Raw genomic sequence first — 22,784 nt, forward strand, 5'->3', positions numbered from 1 at the left:
TTTGTTTCTTTCCTCTTCCTTTTTATGATACAGTATATGTTGAAAGGTTAGTTTGTGGCTGGAGAAATGTAAGCAAACACAACATTTTGAACCAACATTATTTTCTTTCTTTTATGTGTTAACATTTGTGAAAGCCTTTACCCCTTTACAGAATCAAAAATCAATATTTTGTGGTAAAATAACTTTTCATAAATTCCATTTATATGTTTATTCAAGACATAATTTGCCAATTTAAAAGATTCTTGGTATTCCTCCAATTAGAAAAAAAAAATCCTAGATATTTAAAGCTAAGGCTGGTGGGAGGGAGAATCACCAAAATAGTAATCACTAAAATTAATATGATAGACTAAATACCTAACTGTGAAAATCCTCATGAGAAACTGAAGTTAGTACCCGAGAAAAATCTAGGTTGCTGACTAAATCTTACTAAAGAAAGAAAACATTCTTTTTAAAGGTAACAATTGGATAGTCCTGGGAAATGAAGTCATATCTGTTAGGAAAAAATACTGCACTCAAAGAGTTTTTGCTATGTGAAGAGTTTGGGCTAGAAAGAAATTGTATCAATGTTTATTTCTATCTTTTCAGATGAAAGGCATACTATACCCTTCAACTGGTAGCAATGTATTGTCTAGAACATCAGGAATCATCTTCTTGACTTTAACACCATCCTATTAAAACTCCTCATACGACTTAACAAATGGATAAGCTAGACTGCATACTCACCAAGCAAACTTCTGATTATTCATTCGATTTCCCCGGACCCTTGAGACTGGGGACGGATGTACCCTGTGGGCAAATAAGAATAATACACTCACTGAAAATGTACATTACTGATTGCAATTGGGGGGAAAAAAACACACCACATCTATTTTTATAAATAATCTCTTCTAGGTTTGCTTCATACACTACCCTGTAGAATTTGCTAGTAAATGGATGCAAATAAATTCCTGGGCCTGAAGACCTAAAGGCCTTCTTTCCCTTTTTACGGATCCCAAATAATAAGGGCTTGTCACAATGTTCACTGGGAAGCTCCCAAAGTGGGTCCATCAAATTTTAATGAACTCACGTACTCATTCATTCCAAAACAGTCACTGAAAATCTAATCCTGGCCAGGTGTAAGAGTGGGTAGACTTTAGTGGGTGCCATGCTGGGCACAGTGGTGCATGCCTATAATCCCAGTGACTTGGGAGGCTGAAGCAGAAGGATCACAAGTTCAAAGCTCAACAATTTACTGAGGCCCTAAGCAACTTAGTGAGACCCTGTCTCAAAAAGGGCTGGGCATGTAGCTCATGATAAAACACCCCTGGGTTCAATTCTCAGCAACTGCACCTCCTCCACTCTTAAAAAAAAAAAATCCTGTGCCAGCCCTCAACAGCCCTCTTATAGATACTGTTTCCAGGAGGAGTGCACAGTTAGACAATAAAGGGTTGGGCTCAGGGGTAGAGTGGTAGCCTAGCACGTGCAAAGGCCAGGGTTCAATCCTCAGCACCACACACACACAAATAGGGACAAAGAGGCAGTCAAGTGCCCACTCTTTCAGTGGACTTCTATGGACTTCTATATTTGAAATCCTGGAAAGCAAGATAACATTATGCAAATATCTAAGAGCAGAAACTGTGGGAATGGGTGAGGAAGGAAGGGTGAGACAAGTGTTTGTAGAAGAAAAACTTTTTGGAAGTGATGCTCTACAGCTGGGCTGTGAGGAAGGCAAAGTCACTTCCAAACTTTAGCCAAGAAAGAAGTGCAGAATGCAAGGATCCACCAGTGTCTGCCGCTGGGGTCCTGTGTGGTTGGAGCTCAGAGCTCTCAGGTATCACCCCCAAGGGAGCAGCTGCTGGACCTCAACTGGCAAAAGGACATGCTACCCTTCCAGTGTCCCTGCCACCAACTCCCTGCTTTGTCCCACTTTTCTTAGGATTTGTGAGATATTTTAGTTTCTATTGTCTTCCCTCTTTAAGCTTCAAACATTGCTTTCATTGACAAGACATGAAAGAAAGCAAACAGGGATTTTAAAGCTGGTCTGAAAGTCCTCTTAGAACCACCAAGCCCCATCAGAACCCCAATTCCTCCTGGCTGCTTAGCAAGTGGAAATCACTGTACTATTCATAACCCACTTCAATCTAATGTATGAAATATGATATGTCAAGAGCTTTGTAATGTTGTGAACAACCAATAAAAAAAAAAAAATTAAAAAAAAAAAAACACTACAGTTCCAGCCCCTCCCAAGGCCAAAGGCAGTCTTTCCCTAACCCAGCCCCCGCCCCCCAGTCAGACTGCACTTTGCACTCAGAAGGCTGATTTCTTCCAACATCCCTTATTAACATTCTTTTCCTCGCAGGCTTCTCTATGGCTGGTGCAGCTGAGCTGCTCAACACAGATTTTCTGCTCTGCATGGGGGGAGGGGGTGTTAATTATGCAGAAAGATGGAGGGAGGCCAGACAGCCCCTCTGGTGAGCTGCCTCATTCAAGCACAGCCCACTTCCTGCTGTTTTGCAGCTATAAGGATCACCTGTTGGTATTGGCACCCTGCCAAACTGGGGCCTAGCGGAAATGACAGACTCAGCTAGAAATGAGAGCCAGCTCATATTCTACCACCCCAAGGGGGGAGAGCAGTGGGGTGTGTGTGTGTTTGGGGGGGGGACGGACGGACAGACAGACAGACAGACAGACACACTGTATAATAAAAATGCATAAGACTTACACAAAAGGTAACAAAACTACTCTTCTTTCTGACTGCTGAAATATAATCCCCCAAATGGACATCTGAGCCAAAACAATTTCTCCCCAGATAAAGCCCGCTGACCTAAGGGAAAATGCTGGAAACCTTCTTGAACTTTACCTATACTCTCCCTGAGGTGTGAGAGTCCTGTTAATAACGGTTTCAAGAACTAATCAGGCCCAAGTACTTACAGTTCTTTAATTCACCCTTTCCTTCAAACTTTTACTGCTTTAATTACTCCCTCCTTAACCCTAAGAGCACAAGGAAATTGTTTTGTTTCATCATGGTAGATTCTACCAGTTGAAGTTTGGAGATGGAAGCAGTCTCTTACTGATGCTGCTTATTGCATACATTGGTGGAGAAAAATGATGTTTGATCTGTTACCAGAATTTTCTCTAGGTGTTTGCATCTTTTAGAAAGATTTCATTCATCATAGATCAAATAAATGGATAATTTTTTTATGTTGGCTTAGTAGTCTTAGGAAAAGAATCCCTTAGGAAAGGCTTAGGAAAAGAATTTCTGATTGTGGGTATATGACCAAATGATTCTAAGGTTTCTTAAGTTAGAAAGATGAATCAGGAAAGATTTTCCTCCTCAAAAGGAGCACATTAATAACCTGGAATTTACTTCATCCAAAAAAGGAGAGACCTCAAGGCATGCATTTCAGCTAATTTATTTTCTCAAAAGGATATGCAAAGGCTTTGTAAAGCTCAGTCTTTAAATTGTGCCATGTTTTGCTATGGTCTGCCTTCTTGCCACATATAGCAGCCAGGCAGGTAGAAAAAGTCAAAACCCCAGTAGGAGAAACCACCACCTAATCTGCATGTCATGCATTATTCATGACCTCCTGATTCCTGCACCTGCATCCAGGCAGGAAGCTTGCAGGGAATGTTCATTATTCTTCTCTCAGCCTCACACAGGCTCCCTTACTGCTAAAGCCACTTTGTTCTGTAACTAAGGGTTTCAGGCCTTAGGACTAACCACTGGATATGCAAAGAAAGAACACCAGGCTGAAGACAAGGGAGACCTTGGTTGTCCTGTGACATACTGGATCCTACAAAGTGCTCTACTGATAGTTCACTTCAGATGGAAATGCTTACACTTGATTTGCATTAAACAGCAGACAAGTCATACCATTAAGGGCAGGGGTACAAATTATCCTATTAATATACACTTACTCATCTGCAACATCTAGCTCTCTTGCTAAGTGTCTAAAAGTTTTTACATGTCAAAATATAAAAATGGCTCTTCCCTTGGAATATGAACATCAAGACACCTGATTCTCAAGTCTGTGGCAACTTAAACCTAATCCTGCCACTCCAGGTAGAGCTGGGAGGAAGTGGTTAAGAGTGCAAACTATGTAACGGACTTCCTGGGATTGAAGCCCAGCTCTACCTTGACCAACAGTGTTATTTGGGCTGGGCAAGTCACTTGACCTGCCTGGGCCTCAGTTTCCTTATCTGTACAAATGGAGAAAATACAGTCAGGTGCCACATAACAAGGCTTCAGTCAATGATGGACTGTGTGTAAAGATCACAATGGAACTGAAAAATTCCTGTTTAGTGACATCACAACCATTTTGATGTCAGAGCATAATGCACTACTCACATGTTTGTGGTGATACTGTACTGTGCTGCCAGTGGTATAAAAGCAGAGCTCACATACTCCCCTACAGTATATAATATTTGATAATGATAATAAATAATAATAAATAAATATATTACTGGTTTATATATTTACTATACTATACTTTTTTTGTGGGGGGAAGACCAGCGATCCCAGGGGTGTTTAACCACTGAGACATATCCCCAGTTCTTTCTTTTTTAAAAAACTTTTTATTGTTGTAGAGGGACATACAATATCTTTGTTTATTAATTATTATAATTATTATTTTTTTCAATGTGGTGCTGAGGATCAAACCAGTGCCCCACACATGCTAGAGAAGCGTTCTGCCACTGAGCTATAGTCCCAGCCACTCTTTTTTAATTTTTGAGACAGGGTCTCGCTAAGTTGCTGAGGCTGGTCTCAAATTTGCAATCCTCCTGCCTCAGCCTCCTGAGTCACTGGGATCATAGGCTTTTGCCACCAGCTGTACTGTATTTTTATCATTATTTTAGAATGTACTTCTACTTTTTTAAGTTTAGTAAAACATATGTGTGTTCCACAGGCAGCAGCCTTAGACATCTCCTGTTTACCAAGTCCTAATTGCATCAGAAACCATATCAATGATTAACCTGCAGCACTAGGTAAAGGTGGCAAAGTAAGCTCTCTGTTCATACAATGATGACCTGATCTAAGGATACATTTCTCTGAATGTAGCCCTGGTATTAAGGAATGCACGACTGTAATGATGCCCACTTCCCAGGACTGTGAGATTTGGATGACTTGTTAAAGTTTAGAACCATGTTTAGCAACAGGAATCAGGAGATGCATGCCACCTCTCGCCAGCAACAGCACTGAGGGGACTTCCCAGCCTCCCTCCAGGGAGGGCTGGGAAGATGAAACTGGAATATCCATCTAGTTCCAGGTGACTGAGATTACAAATATGCTCTATGCATCTACAACTGGAGAGGAAAAGACAAAGAGAAATGAGCACATACAGAACAAGATGATCTACAAACTATGGTTTATAAAGTATGGCTTATCTCTGGCATCTCATTTTTTGTTCTTTACTAGAAGACCTAGATTCTGTTTACTAAACAGCGCAGTGTTTCAGGTGTGACCCATCAAGGGACAGTAATGAGAGCAATACAAACTTATACCTATTTACTGAGCCCTTCCTATATGCTTGGTATCATGTAAAATATATTAGACACTTTTTGTGATTTATCCACATATCATCATTGTCTGCATTTTATTTTTTAAGAAAATTGGGTTGGAAGAGTTAGGTGACTTGCTAGGGTTATGAGGGGCTATTGTAGAGCAAATCTGGAACTTGAATACAAGTGTGTTCTCCTCCAGCATGTCATCCAGGCTGACAGACTCCCAGATACTCCCCACCCTAGCCCAGAGGGTGTGATAACATGAATTAGCACCAGGGACTCTAATGAGAGACTTAGTGTTTATTTAAGCCCAATTGAACATTCTATCATGGAAGTAGATAGAAGGTGGCAGGCACAGTTTTTTTTTTTTTTTTTTTTTTTTTTTAAGAGAGAGTGAGAGAGGAGAGAGAGAGAGAGAGAGAGAGAGAGAGAGAGAGAGAGAGAGAGAGAGAGAATTTTTAATATTTATTTTTTAGTTCTCGGTGTACACAACATCTTTGTTGGTATGTGGTGCTGAGGATCGAACCCGGGCCGCACGCATGCCAGGCGAGCGCGCTACCGCTTGAGCCACATCCCCAGCCCAAGCACAGTTTTCTTGAACTAAAATTGCCATGGACTAAATACAGCCATGTACTATAGAACAACATATTGTCTAACAATACAATACTGAATACACCAGGTGTGGCCCCTGAGATCAGATGTACGTACCATATAGCCTAAGGGTGGCCATACCACCTAGGTCTGCCTAAGCACACCCATGATATTCACACAACAAAATCATCTAATGACATGTTTTGCAGAATGTGTCTCTGTTAAGTGACTCATGACTGTATTAGGCAGGGCATGTAACAGGAGCAGGCTTTGTTCTCCCTGTGTCTATGAAAGTCCTTTGTTACCTTAGCACTGTCATTTAAATGTACAATTGTAGAAATTAACTCTAACTCTATCCACACTTCCTCACTTGTTATTTTCTCTAGAATCCAACCCAGTCCAGTTGGTGTCCACAACCCTCAGGTGAAACCACTCTTTCCATGATCATTCACAGCTTCCAAGATCTCAGACCTCATGGTTGATTCTCAGTCTTCACCTTTACTGACCTAACTGATCACCACCCCAGAACAGCTTCCTGGATTCCAAGCAGGGCCACTCTTCTGGCTTTCCTCTTCCTCCTTTTCCTTTGCTGAGACTTCTTCTTCTCATCCTTCATCTCCAAATGCTGATGTGGCCTAGGGGTCACTTTCCTATGACCCATGACCTCTTCTCCTCCCCATTAACACCCTGAAGCCCAAAGTGTCTTCAATATAGCTCCCCTCACCACCTTACCCCTGCATAACGACGAGGGCCCACTCTGTGCCAGGTAATGGAGATGACAGTGAGAAAAAAGGGAAAAGCCACCTTGTCCTCTTGAGGCATACTCTGAGCTGGGGAAACGTACAGAATAAACCAAGCTTATGAACAAATCACACAAGAAGTCAGAGCAAGTTGACCTAGAGATGGAGGCTGGGGAGGCCTCTCAGAGCAGGGCATCAGCTGTCCCCATGAGACAGGAGGAAGGACATCTGGTGTCACTGCCTCAGGGAGCAGGAGAGGGTGGGGCCGGGATTAACTGACAAAACTCTAATAAATGCTCTCCATTTAGAATTCCTTTTTCCTTAGCTGTAAAACAGAAATAAATGTTGTCCTCTTCAAAATGCTGTGTTTTTAACACCAGTTGCCCTAACCCCTCTCTTTAAGTTCTAGGGCATTAGAACAAATCAGAGTAAATAGGGGGAAAAAAATTGATAGCAATATTGATTTGGTATGGTGTTTAAACAAGTCCATTGTTTTACAGTAATCCCAGTGCCTTTGCATAAGGGAGAATTTGAAGTAAAAATAGAGGACAAAGACAACTCTAAAAAAATACATAGTTGTGCCAGGCACAGTGGTACACTCCTATAATCCCAGTGGCCAGGGAGCTGAGGCAGGAGGATTGAGAGTTCAAAGCCAGCCTCAGGAAAAGCAAGGTACTAAGCAACTCAGTGAGACCCTGTCTCTAAATAAAATACAAAATAGAGCTGGGGATGTGGCTCAGTGGTCAAATGCCCCTCAGTTCAATTTTTGGTATCCCCCCCGCCCCCGCCCCAAAATACATAGTTGTGTGTGTAAATGAGTTTTGCTGGAGATGGAACCCAGAGCCCCACACTGCCTTAGCAAGTGAGTGTTCTACCCCTGAGTACTACCCCTACTCTCCAACATATGGTACTTCTAAGGGTCATCTCATCACTGGCTTAATACAAAACTGAGAATAAAGAGGGCCCACCTAATTTAAACACTGAAGTCACACTGCTATTTTCATTTGATCAGGTGCAGTGTATATTTATTAAAACAACATCTGGATTGTCCTAAATGTTCATGAGAACTTGTATTCAATAGGACTGTGTGTAAGAAGGAAGCAATACCTGAAATCTTTAAAAATTACCTTTCGTATGTTTCTGCATGGAAAATTCTGATATTTTATACGTGAAATTATTTCTAATCTTTTCTTCAACCAAATTGTTAAAGAGTGATTATGTTGAATAATATGCCCAATTCGAAGGTGAAAGTGTGGGCTAAATTCTTTTCTTACACAACAGAAAGAGTTTAGTAACAATTAGAAAACATTGTGCATAATAATTTTTCAATAATCCTGACATAAAATGTCCAATCTTACTGGAAGAATAATATCTTATAAGAAAATCTTTATTGGTCTGTGAATATACAAGTTTATTCTGATGTTCCTCAGTATGTCCAATATGGGGCATGAGACTTCAAACAGGATTCGGTATTATTCCAGCCACTGAGTGAGAGACGCTGCCCTTTTAAAGATAGAGAAGAGAGGGGAAGGAAGACCTTTTTTTTTTTTTTTTTTTTTTCAGGGAAAGGTTGGGGTTGAGAAACAGAAAAGGGAGTGACTCTTTTCCTCACCCATCATCATGGGTCATGTGGACACCCTATAAATAAGACAAGTTAGCAAGGAAAATGTGTAACATGCTTATTTGGTCACAGCCTTACATGACTCAGAGATTTCAGAAACGGTCTCAGGGTTAACTACACATTTTATGCTTAGGTCTGAAGCATGCAGCATGATGTGCAGAGAGGTATGATCTAACGGTACTGGGTGGGGTCGGAGGCCAATCTGGCAAGGCCTGTTGGTTCAGGTTCTTCTTGGTCTCTGTGCAGCATCCCTCTACCTGGGTATGGAGCAGGGTCTTTCTGGAATGGGGTCTGAACATCATGATATATAAAGTAATGGGTTTGGCAGGCCTGGAGGGCCAGGGGAATATGGGTCTTATGTATTGTGCTAAGTGGTTAAAGAGAATTAAAGGACAACTACCAGAAGAGTTTATGAGTAGATCCAGTACAATCAGATTTATATACTAGAAAAATCATCTTGGCAGCAGTGCAAGGGGTGGCCTGAGGGAATGCATGACACAGGAATACCATGGGAGGGCTACTGTGGCACTGTGTACCAGTCTCAGATGGCAGCAGTGGCAATGGTAAGGATTGAGTGGGGGCAAGAGTGAGAGCAGGATGGATGCACAATAAAGTAAGATTTATCTGTAGGGTCTCAGCATTACAAACTCCTAGGAGGGCTTGTCATGCATAGGGCCTTCTATGGTGTGCTGTAGTTCATCATGGCATTTGGGGTCAAGCCCTGTGAAGTCATGGTGTCTGGGAAGCTCTGAGGCCAGTGGGTTAAAGCCATGAAGTTTGCAGATGCCTGATGATCTGCAGTGGGGAAACTGCCATATGTCATGTGCCACAGACAGGGTATGTTGGGCATCAACGTGAAGATCATGCCGCTCTGGCACCCACGTGCTAAGACTGGCCCCGAGAGTCCCTGCCTGATGCTGTGAGCATTTGGAATGCTTATCAGGCCCTTCTCAGAACAGAAGGGAGGGGAGGCAGACTGCTGGCCATGGCTGGGAATAGCAGGGTCTCCCTGGAAGCTGGGCCTAGAGACTGGCTGTTGCTCTGCAAGACTTTAAAAAAAAAAAAAATCTTGTACAAAGACACACACAGAGTTATCTGTGGATTGGTCTAAGTGTAAGTGAAATGTGGAGGCAAAGCAGAGTTAAGGTGACAATTTTTGGATAACACCCAGGGTTCTGATGTGGGTGATCAGAGAAACTGACATAGATGATAGAGGAGGATTGTGTTTCTGGATTCTTTGTTCTTAAAATGAGTTTGGATCCAGGAAAAAACGGAGTAAAGATTTGGAGACTTGAGCGTCCTTGGCATATAAATTGTAGGTGAGCCTTGAGTCTCAAGGAGGCAGTATAGAGTGAGAACACGGGTTTGAAGACATCATTGATGACTTTAAACCACTGTTTCTACTGGAATACTTAGATACCCACTTATTATTGAGAAGCTGGAATTTGTTATGGTTTGGATATGAGGTATCACCTAATGAAGAAATATCCTGAGGTAAAATGATTAGATTATCAAGTGTAGCCTAATGAGTCCATCCTAATTCAAATGAATTGACCAGGTGGTAACTGTCACTGGGGATGTGCCTTGGATGGGTGCATCTGCCCTGTGGCTGCTCCCCCACCAGGCTGCCATGAATAGATCAACTTCCCTTCACCAGTGGCCTTTGGCCAAGCTGTTCTGTCTCACCTTGAGCCCACAGTGATAGATTCAGCCACCCATGGACTAAGCCTCAGGAACCATGAGCCAAAATACACTTCTGCTCTTTTAAGTTGTTCCTGTTGGGCATTTTGATTAGATGAAAAGCCGATTAACACAAAAATTGGTACAGAGAGAGGGATCATTGCTGTGAACAACCTATGCCTTTCAGGGAGGACTTTGCAAAAGTTTAGAAATGGAGTCTAGAAAAGTTTTAGGATGTTGTAAGTAGAGAGAATCAATGATTCTGGTGAAAGCTCAGAAGACCAGAGTGATGACAGGAATGTGGACTGTGCTCCTGATGCTTCAGAGGGAAATGAGGACTCTAATAGGAATAGGACTAGGCGCTACCATGTTATATTTGATTGGCTTATGAGAGCTGAAACCTAATCCGTTCATCCTAGTTTGAATGGACTGACTAGGTGACAACTGTAGGCATGTGGACCACTGGGGGTGTGCATCGGAAGGGTTTATCTTTCCTAAGGTCCCTTCCCCCAAGCCAGCTCTGCTTCCTGGTTTCCTGTCATGGAGCAGCTCCTCTGTGCCACACCCCTTGACCACACTGTTCTATTTCGCCTTAGGCCCAGAACAATGCACTGACTGACTACGGACTAAACCTCTGAAATTGTGAGCCAAAATAATCTTTCCTACGTCTAGGTTGTTCTTGTTGGGTATTGGACTTGGAATTTGGAGCAATGCTGTAACTGTTTAAAAGAGTATGAAATTCTTGAAGATGGACAAAATGCATATCGCATCGTAAGGTGAACATCAGCTCCTCACTCCATCAACTCCCATTCACTCTTTAGCTCCTCAGCCCAAGTGTCCCTTTGCTGTCCCCAACTCACCAAACCAGATCTTATCTCCATATTACAGATTCTCATTATTCCCTGAATTTGTCCTTCATAATGCTTATCAGGCTTTCAATTATTTGTAGATGTGATTATTTGGATTGGAAAAAAAAAAAAACAAATCACAACAAAGAAATATATCTCCTTAGCTCATAGTAGACACCCAATATCAGGCTCCATGTCTGGTACAAGTAGGCATATATTAAATACTGCCCCATGAATATAAACAGATGAGAATTCATATTGGTAGGCTTTATATTTTTCTAGAGGTATTTTCCATACAAAATAAACCAATATATGTGTGTATGCATATATATAAATATATGTATGCATGTATATATTTATGCATCTATACACATATATATATGTATGATTTTATACATATACAAATAGATATGCAAATGTGCTGTTTGTAAAAAAAGAAAAAAAGTACAAGAGTGAAAGAAAAGGTGAGTGAAAAATGATGTGGCACAAAGAAAAGCCTTGGGCTCTTTGGAGCTTCTTCAACCCATATCCATCACCAAGTGTGCATGGGAACCATCCTGAGCCATAAGGTCAAGGACTATGAATCAAGCACTTCTTCATCTCTGGATAAAATCATGGTATTTGCAGATAAATGGATGGCATTGGAGAAGATAATGCTAAGTGAAGTTAGCCAATCCCCCAAAAAACAAATGCTGAATGTTTTCTCTAATATAAGGAGGCTGACTCATAGTGGGATAGGGAGGGGGAGCATGGGAGGAATAGATGAATTCTAAATAGGAAAGAGGGGAGGGAGAGAAAGGGGGAGGCAGGAGATTAGCAAGGATGGTGGAATGTGATGGACATCATTATCCAAAGTACATGTATGAAGACACGAATGGGGTGTCAACATACTTTATATACAGAGATATGAAAAATTGTGGTATATAAGTGTAGTAAGAATTGTAGTGCAAAAAAAAAAGCAAAGTACATGTATAAAGACATGAATTGGTGTGAATATTGCTGTCGTGTATTTAAAAAATAAAATCAATTAAAAAAATAAATACTGATACAAAAAAGAAAAGAAACTAATGGGCATTGGGGAAACACTGGTGAAGTGAGATTGAGGCCTACAGTTTAGTCATCTGAGGAACCAATAATGGTTTCTTTCTTTGGATAATTATGATTATGGAAGATATTAACTTTAGGAAAACTGAATGAAGGGAAAATGTGAACTGTAGTATTTTTGTTAACTTTTATACTCTAAAGTTGTTTAAAAATAAAATACTTTCAAGGCCATCTCTCTGTTGGAAATAAGAATATAAGCAATATGAATCTTTTAGGAAATACTTCTTTATAGTTTTATTTAGTGATATATCTTTTTCAATCTTTTCAACAGTTATTCTCAATACATTCATTCTATAAATGTTTGCAAATATATAGTATCTCTCTCTCTCTCTCTCTCTCTCTCTCTCTCTCTCTGTGTGTGTGTGTGTGTGTGTGTATGAGAATATATGTATTTTCTCTTTTAAGTAAATAAACTCATCAGTTCTACAATTTTCACTTTCATAATTTTTATGTGTGCTGGGTACCGAACTACTAATAAAACACAAGTTGGTCTACCAGCCTGTTTTGGTGCCAATACCATGCTGTTTTAGTTACTATTGCTCTGTAGTATAGTTTAAGGTCTGGTATAGTGATGCCACCTGCTTCACTCTTCCTGCTAAGGATTGCTTTAGCTATTCTGTGTTTCCTATTTTTCCAGATGAATTTCATGATTGCCTTTTCTATTTCTAAGAGAAATGTCATTGGGATTTTGATCAGAATTGCATTAAATCTGTATAGTGCTTTTGGTAGTATGGTCATTTTGATAATATTAATTCTGTCTATCCAACAGTAAAGTAGATCTTTCCATCTTCTAAGGTCTTCTTTGATTTCTTTCTTTAGGATTTTGTAATTTTCATTATATAGATCTTTCACCTCTTTTGTTAAGTTGATTTCCAAGTATTTTATTTTTTGAGGCTATTGTACAGAATAGAGGACACAGAGACTAACCCACAAAATTATAATTATCTTATGCTAGACAAAGTCTCCAAAAACATGCACTGAAGAAAAGATAGCCTCTTCAACAAATGGTGCTGGGAAAACTGGAAACTCATATGAAACAAAATAAAATTAAACCCTTATCTCTCACTATGCATAAAACTTAACTTAAGGACCTAGTGGATCAAGGACCTAGGAATTAAACCAGAGACCCTGCATCTAACAGAAGAAAAAGTAGGCCCTAATCTCCATCATGTTGGATTAGGCCCCAACTTCCTTAATAGGACTCCATCGGAGCAAGAATTAAAATCAAGAATCAATAAAGGGGATGAACTCAAACTAAAAATTTTCTTCTCAGCAAAAGAAACAATCTGTGAAGTGAATAAAGAGCCTACATCTTGGATGGAGCACTAATCTCTAAAGTATATAAAGAACTCAAAAAGCTAACACCAAAACCCAAATAACTCAATCAATAAATGGACCAACGAACTGAACAGACACTTCTCATAAGATGATGTACAATCAATCAACAAATATATGAAAAAATGTTCATCATGGCTAGCAATTAGAGATACGCAAATCAAAACTACTCTAAGATTTCATCTCACTCCAGTCAGAATGGCAGCTATTAAGAACACAAACAACAATAAGTGTTGGTGGGGAAAAAGATACACTCATATGCTGCTGGTGTGGCTGCAAATTGGTGCAGCCAATATGGAAAGCAGTATGGAGATTTCTCAGAAAATTGGGAATGGAACCACCATTCGACTCAGCTATTCCTCCCCTCAGTCTATACTCAAAGGACTTAAAAATAGCATACTACAGGGACACAGCCACATCAATGTTTATAGCACCACAATTCACAATAGCTAAACTGTGGAACCAACCTAGATACCCTTCAATGGATGAATGGATAAGAAAATGTGACATATCTACACAATGGAATATTACTCGGCAATAAAAGAGAATAAAATCATGGCATTTGCAGGTAAATGGATGGAGTTAGAGAATATAATGCTAAGTGAAGTTAGGCAATCCCCAAAAACCAAATGCTGAATGTTTTCTCTGATAAAAGGAGTCTGATTCATAGTGGAGTAGGGAGGGGGAGCTTGGGAGGAATAGACAAACTAGAAAGGTCAGAGGGGTGGGAGGGGAAGGGAGGGAGCATGGGGTTAGAAATGATGGTGGAATGTGATGGACATTATTATCCAAAGTACATTTATAAAGACATGAATTGTTGTCAACATACTTTGTATACAACCAGAGATATGAAAAATTATGCTCTATATGTATAATAAGAATTGTAATGCATTCCACTGTCATGTATAAATAAAAAATTAATAAAAACACACACTTTGAAGAATGGTAGAAAAAATGGAGTAAAATAAAAAGATATGAAGACATTTTAAAGGGTTAATAAGACTAATGCTAAGGTGCGCGCTGTGGGGGGGATTTAGATTATGTCTGCAGAGCAATACAACCTATATTGTGGAAATGACATTTATTCAGGCAACAGAGATCCCAAATTCCTGCTATGACCTGAGATACCCTGATAATTGCTCCAATTTTCCACTTCACTTTGCATGTGTATAAAGTCTGATATACTATTTCTCAATGTGCAGTATGTGGGCATTAAGATTCCAGTCTTTCATTGTGTGAACTGAAATACTTTGCTGTAGTCATTAGTGTCGATTGGGCTGGAGAGAGCTCAAGAACTGGCAGACATCCTGATTGGTAAGCTATTCTATTAGTGTCACTTGTACCAGCTTTTATTTGATGAACTCTGTTAACAAAGAGCAGGAAGTCATTGAGGAGTAACTTCAAATGCCTTTGCTTTGGCTGCATTAATTTGAAGATGCCTTATTTAGGATTAAAAAAGAGAGAACATTAAAGTTATATAGCTTATGTTTTTGTCACCCCAAATCAGACCTATTTACAATTCAGCATTCTTTCAAGAAGGCACTATATTTCCTTTGTATAGGACAAAATTTTACATCATTTGGTTCACAGGCATTTGGAAGGAAGATAAACTAGATTCCAAAGATAATAAGCCAATCAAAAGAAAAAAATGTAACTTATATTTCACTTCCAATAAAATCTCCAATGCTAGAAAAATCCCAGTCTGGTAACATTGTAACCAATATCTTAATGATTTAAAATAATGTGTTTTAAAAAAGAGAGGTATGTATTCATGAGTATATGTGTGTGCATGTATATAAATGTACAAAAATCCTGATCTGTTTATAAATGGACACCAATCAATCAAAGGGAACGATGATCATGAGATCGGCCAATGCTGACCCACAGAACAGTCTGATCCAAAGATGGCTGTGGGAAGCACTCTCACTAAGAATGCTGACAGCCAAGAAGCTTAGAGACCTTCAAGGCCAAGGCTTTCAGGACCTGACCTGCCAGCTTAAATAGAGACACTTTATTTAAGAACTTAGTGTCTGAAGCTAAGGACCATCAAATGCATTACTCAGTACCCACTGGGCTCCAGGTGTTTGTGGAAACCAGCAAGAAGCATGTGAAGTATCATAGGCCAGACCACCAAGAGCACTGGATAAACGGCAATGTATTCACCACATCAGCACTGCCAAAATGCAGCAGGACTCCCATCATTTATATGAGCCACATCATTTATATGAGACCCATTAAAATTCACTGTTCCCTCTTCTGCCCCACTGCTGGCCACCAGTATGCTGTTTATACTGCTTCATGCAGCACAGGTCAAAGAGGAAACAGGATTTATCTTGCATAAACACATACTGACTCTTATGATATAAATAAAATAGCTAGATTAGAGCACATCGGCTTACTTTGTTTTTTGATATGGGTCAACATAGCATTGTTCTAGTTCCTTATGAAGCACCCCATCATTGCTGTGATTAAAAAAAAAAAAAACAGGAAAGAATTGATTGAAATGTATTAGGTACCATTATGTTCAATGCACCTGCCAATCAATTTAGGTCACATTAAGGTAATATAGGATACAGACCCTGACCTTAAAAAAAAGACAACAGTCCAATCAGGTGAGTATATAATAGCATCAGAAAGGTTACACAAACAATAATATAAGATTAAGAACATGTGGTTCTAGGGGCTGGGGTTGTGGCTCAGTGGTAGAGCTCTTGCCTAGCAAGAGTGAAATCCTAGGTTCGATCCTCAGCACTACATAGAAATAAATAAATAAAATAAAGATATTGTGTCCACCTACTCCTAAAAAATATTTAAAAAAAAGAACATGTGGTTCTAAAACTAGTTCTTTTAAGGCAGTGGAGAGTCAGACAATACAGAAATAATGGAAACACTGATTAATGAGAGGCCAGAGGAGACAAAAATTCTTTTAAGGTGATGAGGTGAGATTTGGGCTGGGCTTTATAAGATAACAACTGCTGCTTAGGTATGGAGAGGTAGCCAGGTATGCAGGTGAGGAGAAAATTATGAGCAAAAAGTAAGGGAGGGAGAGGGGGTGGGGGAGGGATGGGAACACAGCATGACAGCCCCTGAGCAGGAAGGCAGGGTTGCTGCAAAGGTGCAGCCTAGAGGGACAAATGTCTTTGATGACTGACAAGAGATGGTTTGGGATTTTTCTCTCTCACAAATGGAAGGCTGCTGGAAGATTTTGCTTCAGAGGATTATCATAAAATACAGTAGTGCCTCAGGATTCATTAGTGAGTGGTGTGCAAAAAAACAACTGGAAATGAAAACTAATATCTAGATCATTTTTCTTCCTTCCATTCTTTGGGAAAACACTTTTTCTTCTTATATTAGATGAAAGTAGCCAACTCAAAAGGAAACCCTGAAAATGCTTCAAAGAGAAAAACTGAGTGCCAATTCCTAGAGGAGTCAAGCGGGCATGACAGCATTCCATGACTCGCGGCAATTGTATGCACAAAAGCATTTTCTTAAACGTAGGGGCTTGCTGTGAACTTCATACTAGGCCAAGTTTTACTAGATGGTCTCCTTTATCCATGCATCAGCCTGTGATGTAGGTACCGTCATTCCCACTTTGCCAATGAGAAAAGTAAGCTTAGAGAGGTTGTATGCCTAGTCCAAGGTCACACTCCAGTGTTGAAACTCAAGTACAGGCTGACAGCCTCCCATACCACACTCTTACACAACATCCTTCTTTATTTTATGAGTAGAGCAGCAACTCTACTTTTGAAAATGTTAACTGTGGAGATAAGCTAGAATAGTAAAGTGTACAGTAAAATCGAGTATTGTACAGTTTCATGTTTACCAAATAGTGAAGTTGCTTACACTGGGAAGCAACTACTCCATAGAGTAGTCTAGGCTCTTTGAATGACCATCTACTTTGTATATGAAAAAAATTGTTCATAATATATTTATTAGTCTACATGTATGTGATACAATAAGAAATAATTTGTGCTTGCTCTGATCCTGGTTCAAAGCACCTAATAAGTCTTAGAATTGGCTAAGTGACTGGAATGTTTTTTATTATTCATAAGGCCCCTTTTGACCACTCTTTCATTTATAATAAAAAGCTGACACAGGCTAGAGCCCTTACATAGGTTCCAGATGGAAGCTGGTGACCAGAAAAAGAGTTTCAAGTTTCATTTCCACCTTCCTTCCAATTTCTGGGAAAGGGAGAAAGGCTGGAGAGCTAGTTCTATCACCAGGAGCTCATGATTTAATCAATCATGTCTATGTAATGAAATCTCAATAAAACCTGAATGGCAGGGTTTGGAGAGCTACCAGATACATCCATGTGCTGGGAGGTGGAGTTTCCAGGAAAGGCCAACAGCTTAGGATCCCCACCTTTGGTCACCCCTCTGCATCTCTTCTACCTGGTTGCTTCTGAGCCATATCCTTTATGATAAACCAGTACCCATAAGTAAAGCACTTTCCTATCTTCTGTGAGTCATTCTAGCTAGTTATTGAGCTTGAGTGGGAATTAGGGGAAGCCCCAATTTGGCGCTGGCAGGCAAAAAGTACGGGTAGGCTGGGGATTCCATTTGTTCCTGGCATTGTTATGATTTGGATATGAAGTATCCCCCCCCAAAGCTCATGTAGAACTCAGGCATATTCAGAGATGAAACAATTAGATTATGAGCACTAGAATCTATTCAGTGGGGTAACCACTGAATGAGTTAATAATCTGAATGGTTTACTGGGTGGTAACTGGATGCAGGTGGACATGGCTGGAGGAAGTAGCTCCCTGGGGACATGACCTTAGGAGTTATATTTTGTTCCTGACTCCCTCCCTCTGTTTCTTAGCTGCTATGAGCTGTGCAACTTTCCTTTAACCATGTCCTGTTGCCATGATGTTCCGTCTCCAACCAGGGACTGAACCTCTCAAACTATGAGGCCAAAACACACTTTCCTTCCTCTAAGTAATTCTCAGGGATTTTGGTTACAGTGAAAAAGATGACTAACGCAGGCGTCAGAAGTGGAAGCAAATCTTGAGAATGAGAGCCCTTCACCTGTGCAAATTCTGCTGAACACTCCACTTGTGTAAGGCAAGTGGAGAACTCCTTGTTGTTTGGAAAAATGACGATACAATTTATTATTCAAACTGCTGCACATTTTGGGTTTTCATAATTCTCATATATGTAGTGTGGCCAAATCTGAGAATCATTCATCTAACACCATTATCAACAATGGAGATTATAATTTTCAAGGTCCGTAAATTAAACCATCTATTAAAATTTCTGCAATTTTTTGGTTGGAACTATTCTCCCTCAATCATTGTCATCCTAGAATGTAGACGGATGAATAATCATAAAATAGAATTAACCTATATTTAAATCTCCCAGTCCTGATACTCTCCTTTAAATAATCAAGACAAACTGAATTTACAAAATATGATTAGATCACTTTGCTTAAATTTGTAGTCTCTGATTAAATACAGATGTTATGCAAAATAGGCTAGGTCTGGAAATTACTCACAAATGCATTATTATTTAGCTTTATGTTTGCTTTGAAAAAAAAAAAAAAAGGAAGCACGGGACTCCACAGAGTCCCTGAGATAGCTGCACAAATAAGAAGAATCAACCTAGAATCAAAGAGACTAAAAATTCTATAGATGTAACAAACAACGCCACGCCCCCACAGGTATAAAACCTGCATCTTACCAAACAGTACAGTAGATATACCACAGTTAAGGAGGGGAACAACAAAAAAAAAGGAAGTGGCAAAATTAAAATAGAACCAACTGATGTTTTCAATCTTGCCTTCCTGCCCTGGGAATTTGAGAAAGAAAGCAACTAATTATACAATCAATAAAATGACAACTCATTCCAAAATAACAATTAATGAATTGAAACATTTTCTTAGCTTCCGTTGTTTTCCAGACCCAGTGATAGACATTAGTGATGCATAAATACATAAAATATTACCCCTAACTTGAAGGACTTTCCAGGAGAGAAAGTTAAAACACTAGTGGAATTCATGGAAAGACTAGATACTACAACATTAAGAGTTCAGACTATAACAGACTACCTGGAGTTCAAATCCAGATTCTACCTCTTATTGGTTGTATGGTCTATGAGAAATATATATTTTTTTTCCTGGTGGTAGTGGGAATTGAACCCAGTGCCTCATGCATGCTAGGCAAACGCTCTACCACTGAGCTATATCCTTAGCCCCTTTGATTTTATTTTGACACAGGGTCTTGCTAAATTGATGAGACTGGCCTCAAACTTGTGATCTTCCCTCCACAGCCTTCCACATAGCTGGAATTACATAGTAGTGGATTTACAGACATGTGCCATCATGCCCTACAGTTTTCCTAAAAGGGAGTGTGAGGGGTGGGATGTAGCCTCTCATTGAGATTAATGCTTGGAGCATGATATTTGGTAAAAAAGTCTCAGTCTGATGATCTTGTCCTTACCTACTAGAGTCCTCATGCTGCAATGGTGACATCTGCTCTGGTTGCCCCATGTCTCTATACCTACCATTTCCTGGAAAAATAAGTAATAACTACTAAGAAGATCCTATTTCTATCGACAGGCTAAATACTAGAAAAGATAGACTATTTCAAAACAGCCAGGTCTCATCATGAAGAAATGTTTAAAATGATCAATTTTAAAATAAAAAATCAACAGAGTAATGCAACATGCTGTTAAATAGCAAGATGAACTTAAACCTCGGCAGCTGTAGTACACTGTATCCTGTAGGAATCCCAGAAGAACCAGCAGTTTGGAAATTTAATGTTAAGCTGACTATATAAATTATCTGCTGATTAGGAAGTATGACCTAGTGGTGGTAAGGTGACTTTTCGGTCTTGAGTCTGTACATTTTTAAATTCGATGTTGATTGTGTATCAAATGAGTGGCTGGCATGGGAGTCAAGAAAAGTTTACTCTGCTTCTGTCTGAAGCTCTGATTTGCCAAGCTGTATCCTAATCATGACTTGTGTTTATAATAGCAACACCAAATTGGACAGGGCAAGACAGGCCAGTCAGCTGGACTGATTTACTCTACCCTGCATGCAGAGCAGTGTCAAAGTGCAGAGGCCTTGAAATCCCCTTCCTCTCATGTAGGTTAGACATAGACCTGCTCCTGTTTCAAATATTCACACCATGCCAAGTGACTCATGGACAGAATAAATTATGGCTTTTTACAGCAACAGCATGACCATTACAAGAGCTGAAGGGCTTAAAAACAGATTTTTCCCAATGCTAATTACTGTGGAATATCAGTGTAGCCTCACAATGGTCTGTGGATACCCTACCTTCCTTCCTGCCTTGACCATGAATTAACCCACAAACATACACAAAGTTTGGAAATTTTTTGAACAATATTCAATTCAAATGATGAAATTCTGTTCTTCCTAGTCTTTTATAACATCTTAATGTCTTCATGAACTTTAACGGGCTTTGCTTTATAAATTAGATCTAGGTTTAACAAAGACACTTCCTTATAATTGGCTGCCATGTTAATTTTCTGTAAGTGTGTATTTGCTAATCCCAAAGCAACTCCAAAGTCACAAGCCCACAGAACACTGCACAATTGACTGAGAATCTCAGTAGCAGAATTAATTAATTAATTAATTAATTTCTCAGTACTTGGGGGATTGAACTCAGGACCTCCTCATACCAGGCAATTGCTCTGCTGCTAAGCTATGTCCCTGTTCCTTTTTATTTTTTTATCTTGAGACAGGGCCCTGCTATAAGTTGCTTAGAGGCTTACTAAATTACTGAGGCTGGCTTTGAACTTGTGGTCCTCTTGCCTCAGCCTCCCAAATCACTGAGATTATAGGCATGTATTACCACACCTGGCTTGGGTCATGTTTTGAATTATCTATGTATATATTTTTTTACTTTTCAGTACTCAGAATTGAATTCAGGGGCACTCTACTACTGAGATACATCCCTAGCCCTTTTAATTTTATTTTAGACATGGTCTGCTACATTACCAGGCTGGCCTCAAACTTGTGATCCTCCTGCCTCAGTTTCCTGAGTCACTAGGATTATAGGAGTGCACCATCATGCCCAGCTTCAATAGTTTTTAAAATATCATCACTTGTATTTCTTGAGAAGAAAGGCCTGATTAACATCACTTCTCTTTTCTAAGTTTCTTTCCCTGAACCTCAGAAATATATAGAATAGGTTTTCTTTTGAATAATAATAAGAAAAAAGCAGATCATAATCTCTGTTGCTTTTCTTCACAGCTGAACTTCTGCAATGGGTGGTCTATGCCTGACTCCAATACTTATGCATCTCTCTCTTTTAACTTCATGTGATTTGGGTTCTACCTCTTCTACTCTAGTATTGATTTAATTCAATATAAACTTATCTCTGTAACCAGCTTTGTTGATTCCCCATTCCCCACAAACCAGACCTGAAAGTGGCACTTCTCTTGCCGTCTGTGTCTCTGTGCCATCCCCTGCCTCTCAGGTGGATACCCACCATCTCCCTGCTCAGCCCCTCCTTTGCCTTCTCTCCCCCTGGTCTCTAGGGGCATTTAAGGTACATCATGTTACTATCTCCCCAAATTATATCTTCAATTCAAATCTTGCCCAAATCCAAACTAATTTTGCATTTCCAATTTCTTACCTGATATTGGCTTAGATAACCTGTTACCAATACAAACTCAGTATATCTAAAACCAAATTTATCTTCTACCTGTTACCAATTCCCCACTCCTACTTCTATTAGCAAAATGGGTACTTTCCAAGTTACCAGACTTCAGAGTCACATAACTACTACAGACCTCTCTATTGTCCCTTGGAGTCAATAAAACTATTCTATGTTCAGCAACTAAGAAACTGAAAGCACTTCCCTAAACTACTTTCCTCCCTGGACTCTGGGAATAATATTAAAGATCCTCATATTCTGGCCCTAACCCATGAGTGTTATTTCATAGCACCGTAGACTTGTATTTTTAACACAAAAACTTTACAAACTTTAACTCACACTACTTCACTCATGGGAGATGCCTGTCTCTGACACATTAATACTAGTTGTTTTTCAAAGGACAGAACTGCCTCCCATCCCCACACCCAAGCTATCCTTTACTATCTTAGAAAGGTGTGGTATTTTTGGTCTCTCATTCACTTTCTCAAAACAGATGGGATATATTATATTGTCAGAAGTATATATTTTCATTCATGGTTTTGTGTTCCTGACCATTTCTTCCTATATATATTCACACATTTTGTAGTTTTCATTCTTAAAGAACAGAAATTTCAGCCCAACATGGTGGCACATGCTTGTAATTTCAGCAACTTGGAAGGCTGAGGCAGGAGGATCACAAGTTTGAGGCTAGCCTCAGTGATTAATGAGACTCTGTCTCAAAAGAATGAAAAGGGCTGGGTTCAGTCCTAAAACCAACAACA

The 22,784-nt window shown here is 39.7% G+C and overlaps 1 protein-coding gene across 8 annotated transcripts in view; it reads right to left on the reverse strand.

Moving 5' to 3' along the window:
* The window catches only part of KLF12 (KLF transcription factor 12), a 467,218-nt gene that overhangs the window by 88,808 nt on the left and 355,626 nt on the right, over nucleotides 1-22,784 (reverse strand). For all 8 annotated transcript variants that reach the window (XM_081301545.1, XM_081301544.1, XM_081301550.1 and 5 more), the window contains one exon: nucleotides 724-786. In XM_081301545.1, coding sequence (XP_081157671.1) covers nucleotides 724-786 — 63 coding nt within the window. The remainder of the gene's footprint in view (nucleotides 1-723; nucleotides 787-22,784) is intronic.

This window comes from Spermophilus citellus, assembly GCF_964194105.1.
Source record: "Spermophilus citellus genome assembly, chromosome: 1".
In the NCBI taxonomy this organism is placed as follows: domain Eukaryota; kingdom Metazoa; phylum Chordata; class Mammalia; order Rodentia; family Sciuridae; genus Spermophilus; species Spermophilus citellus.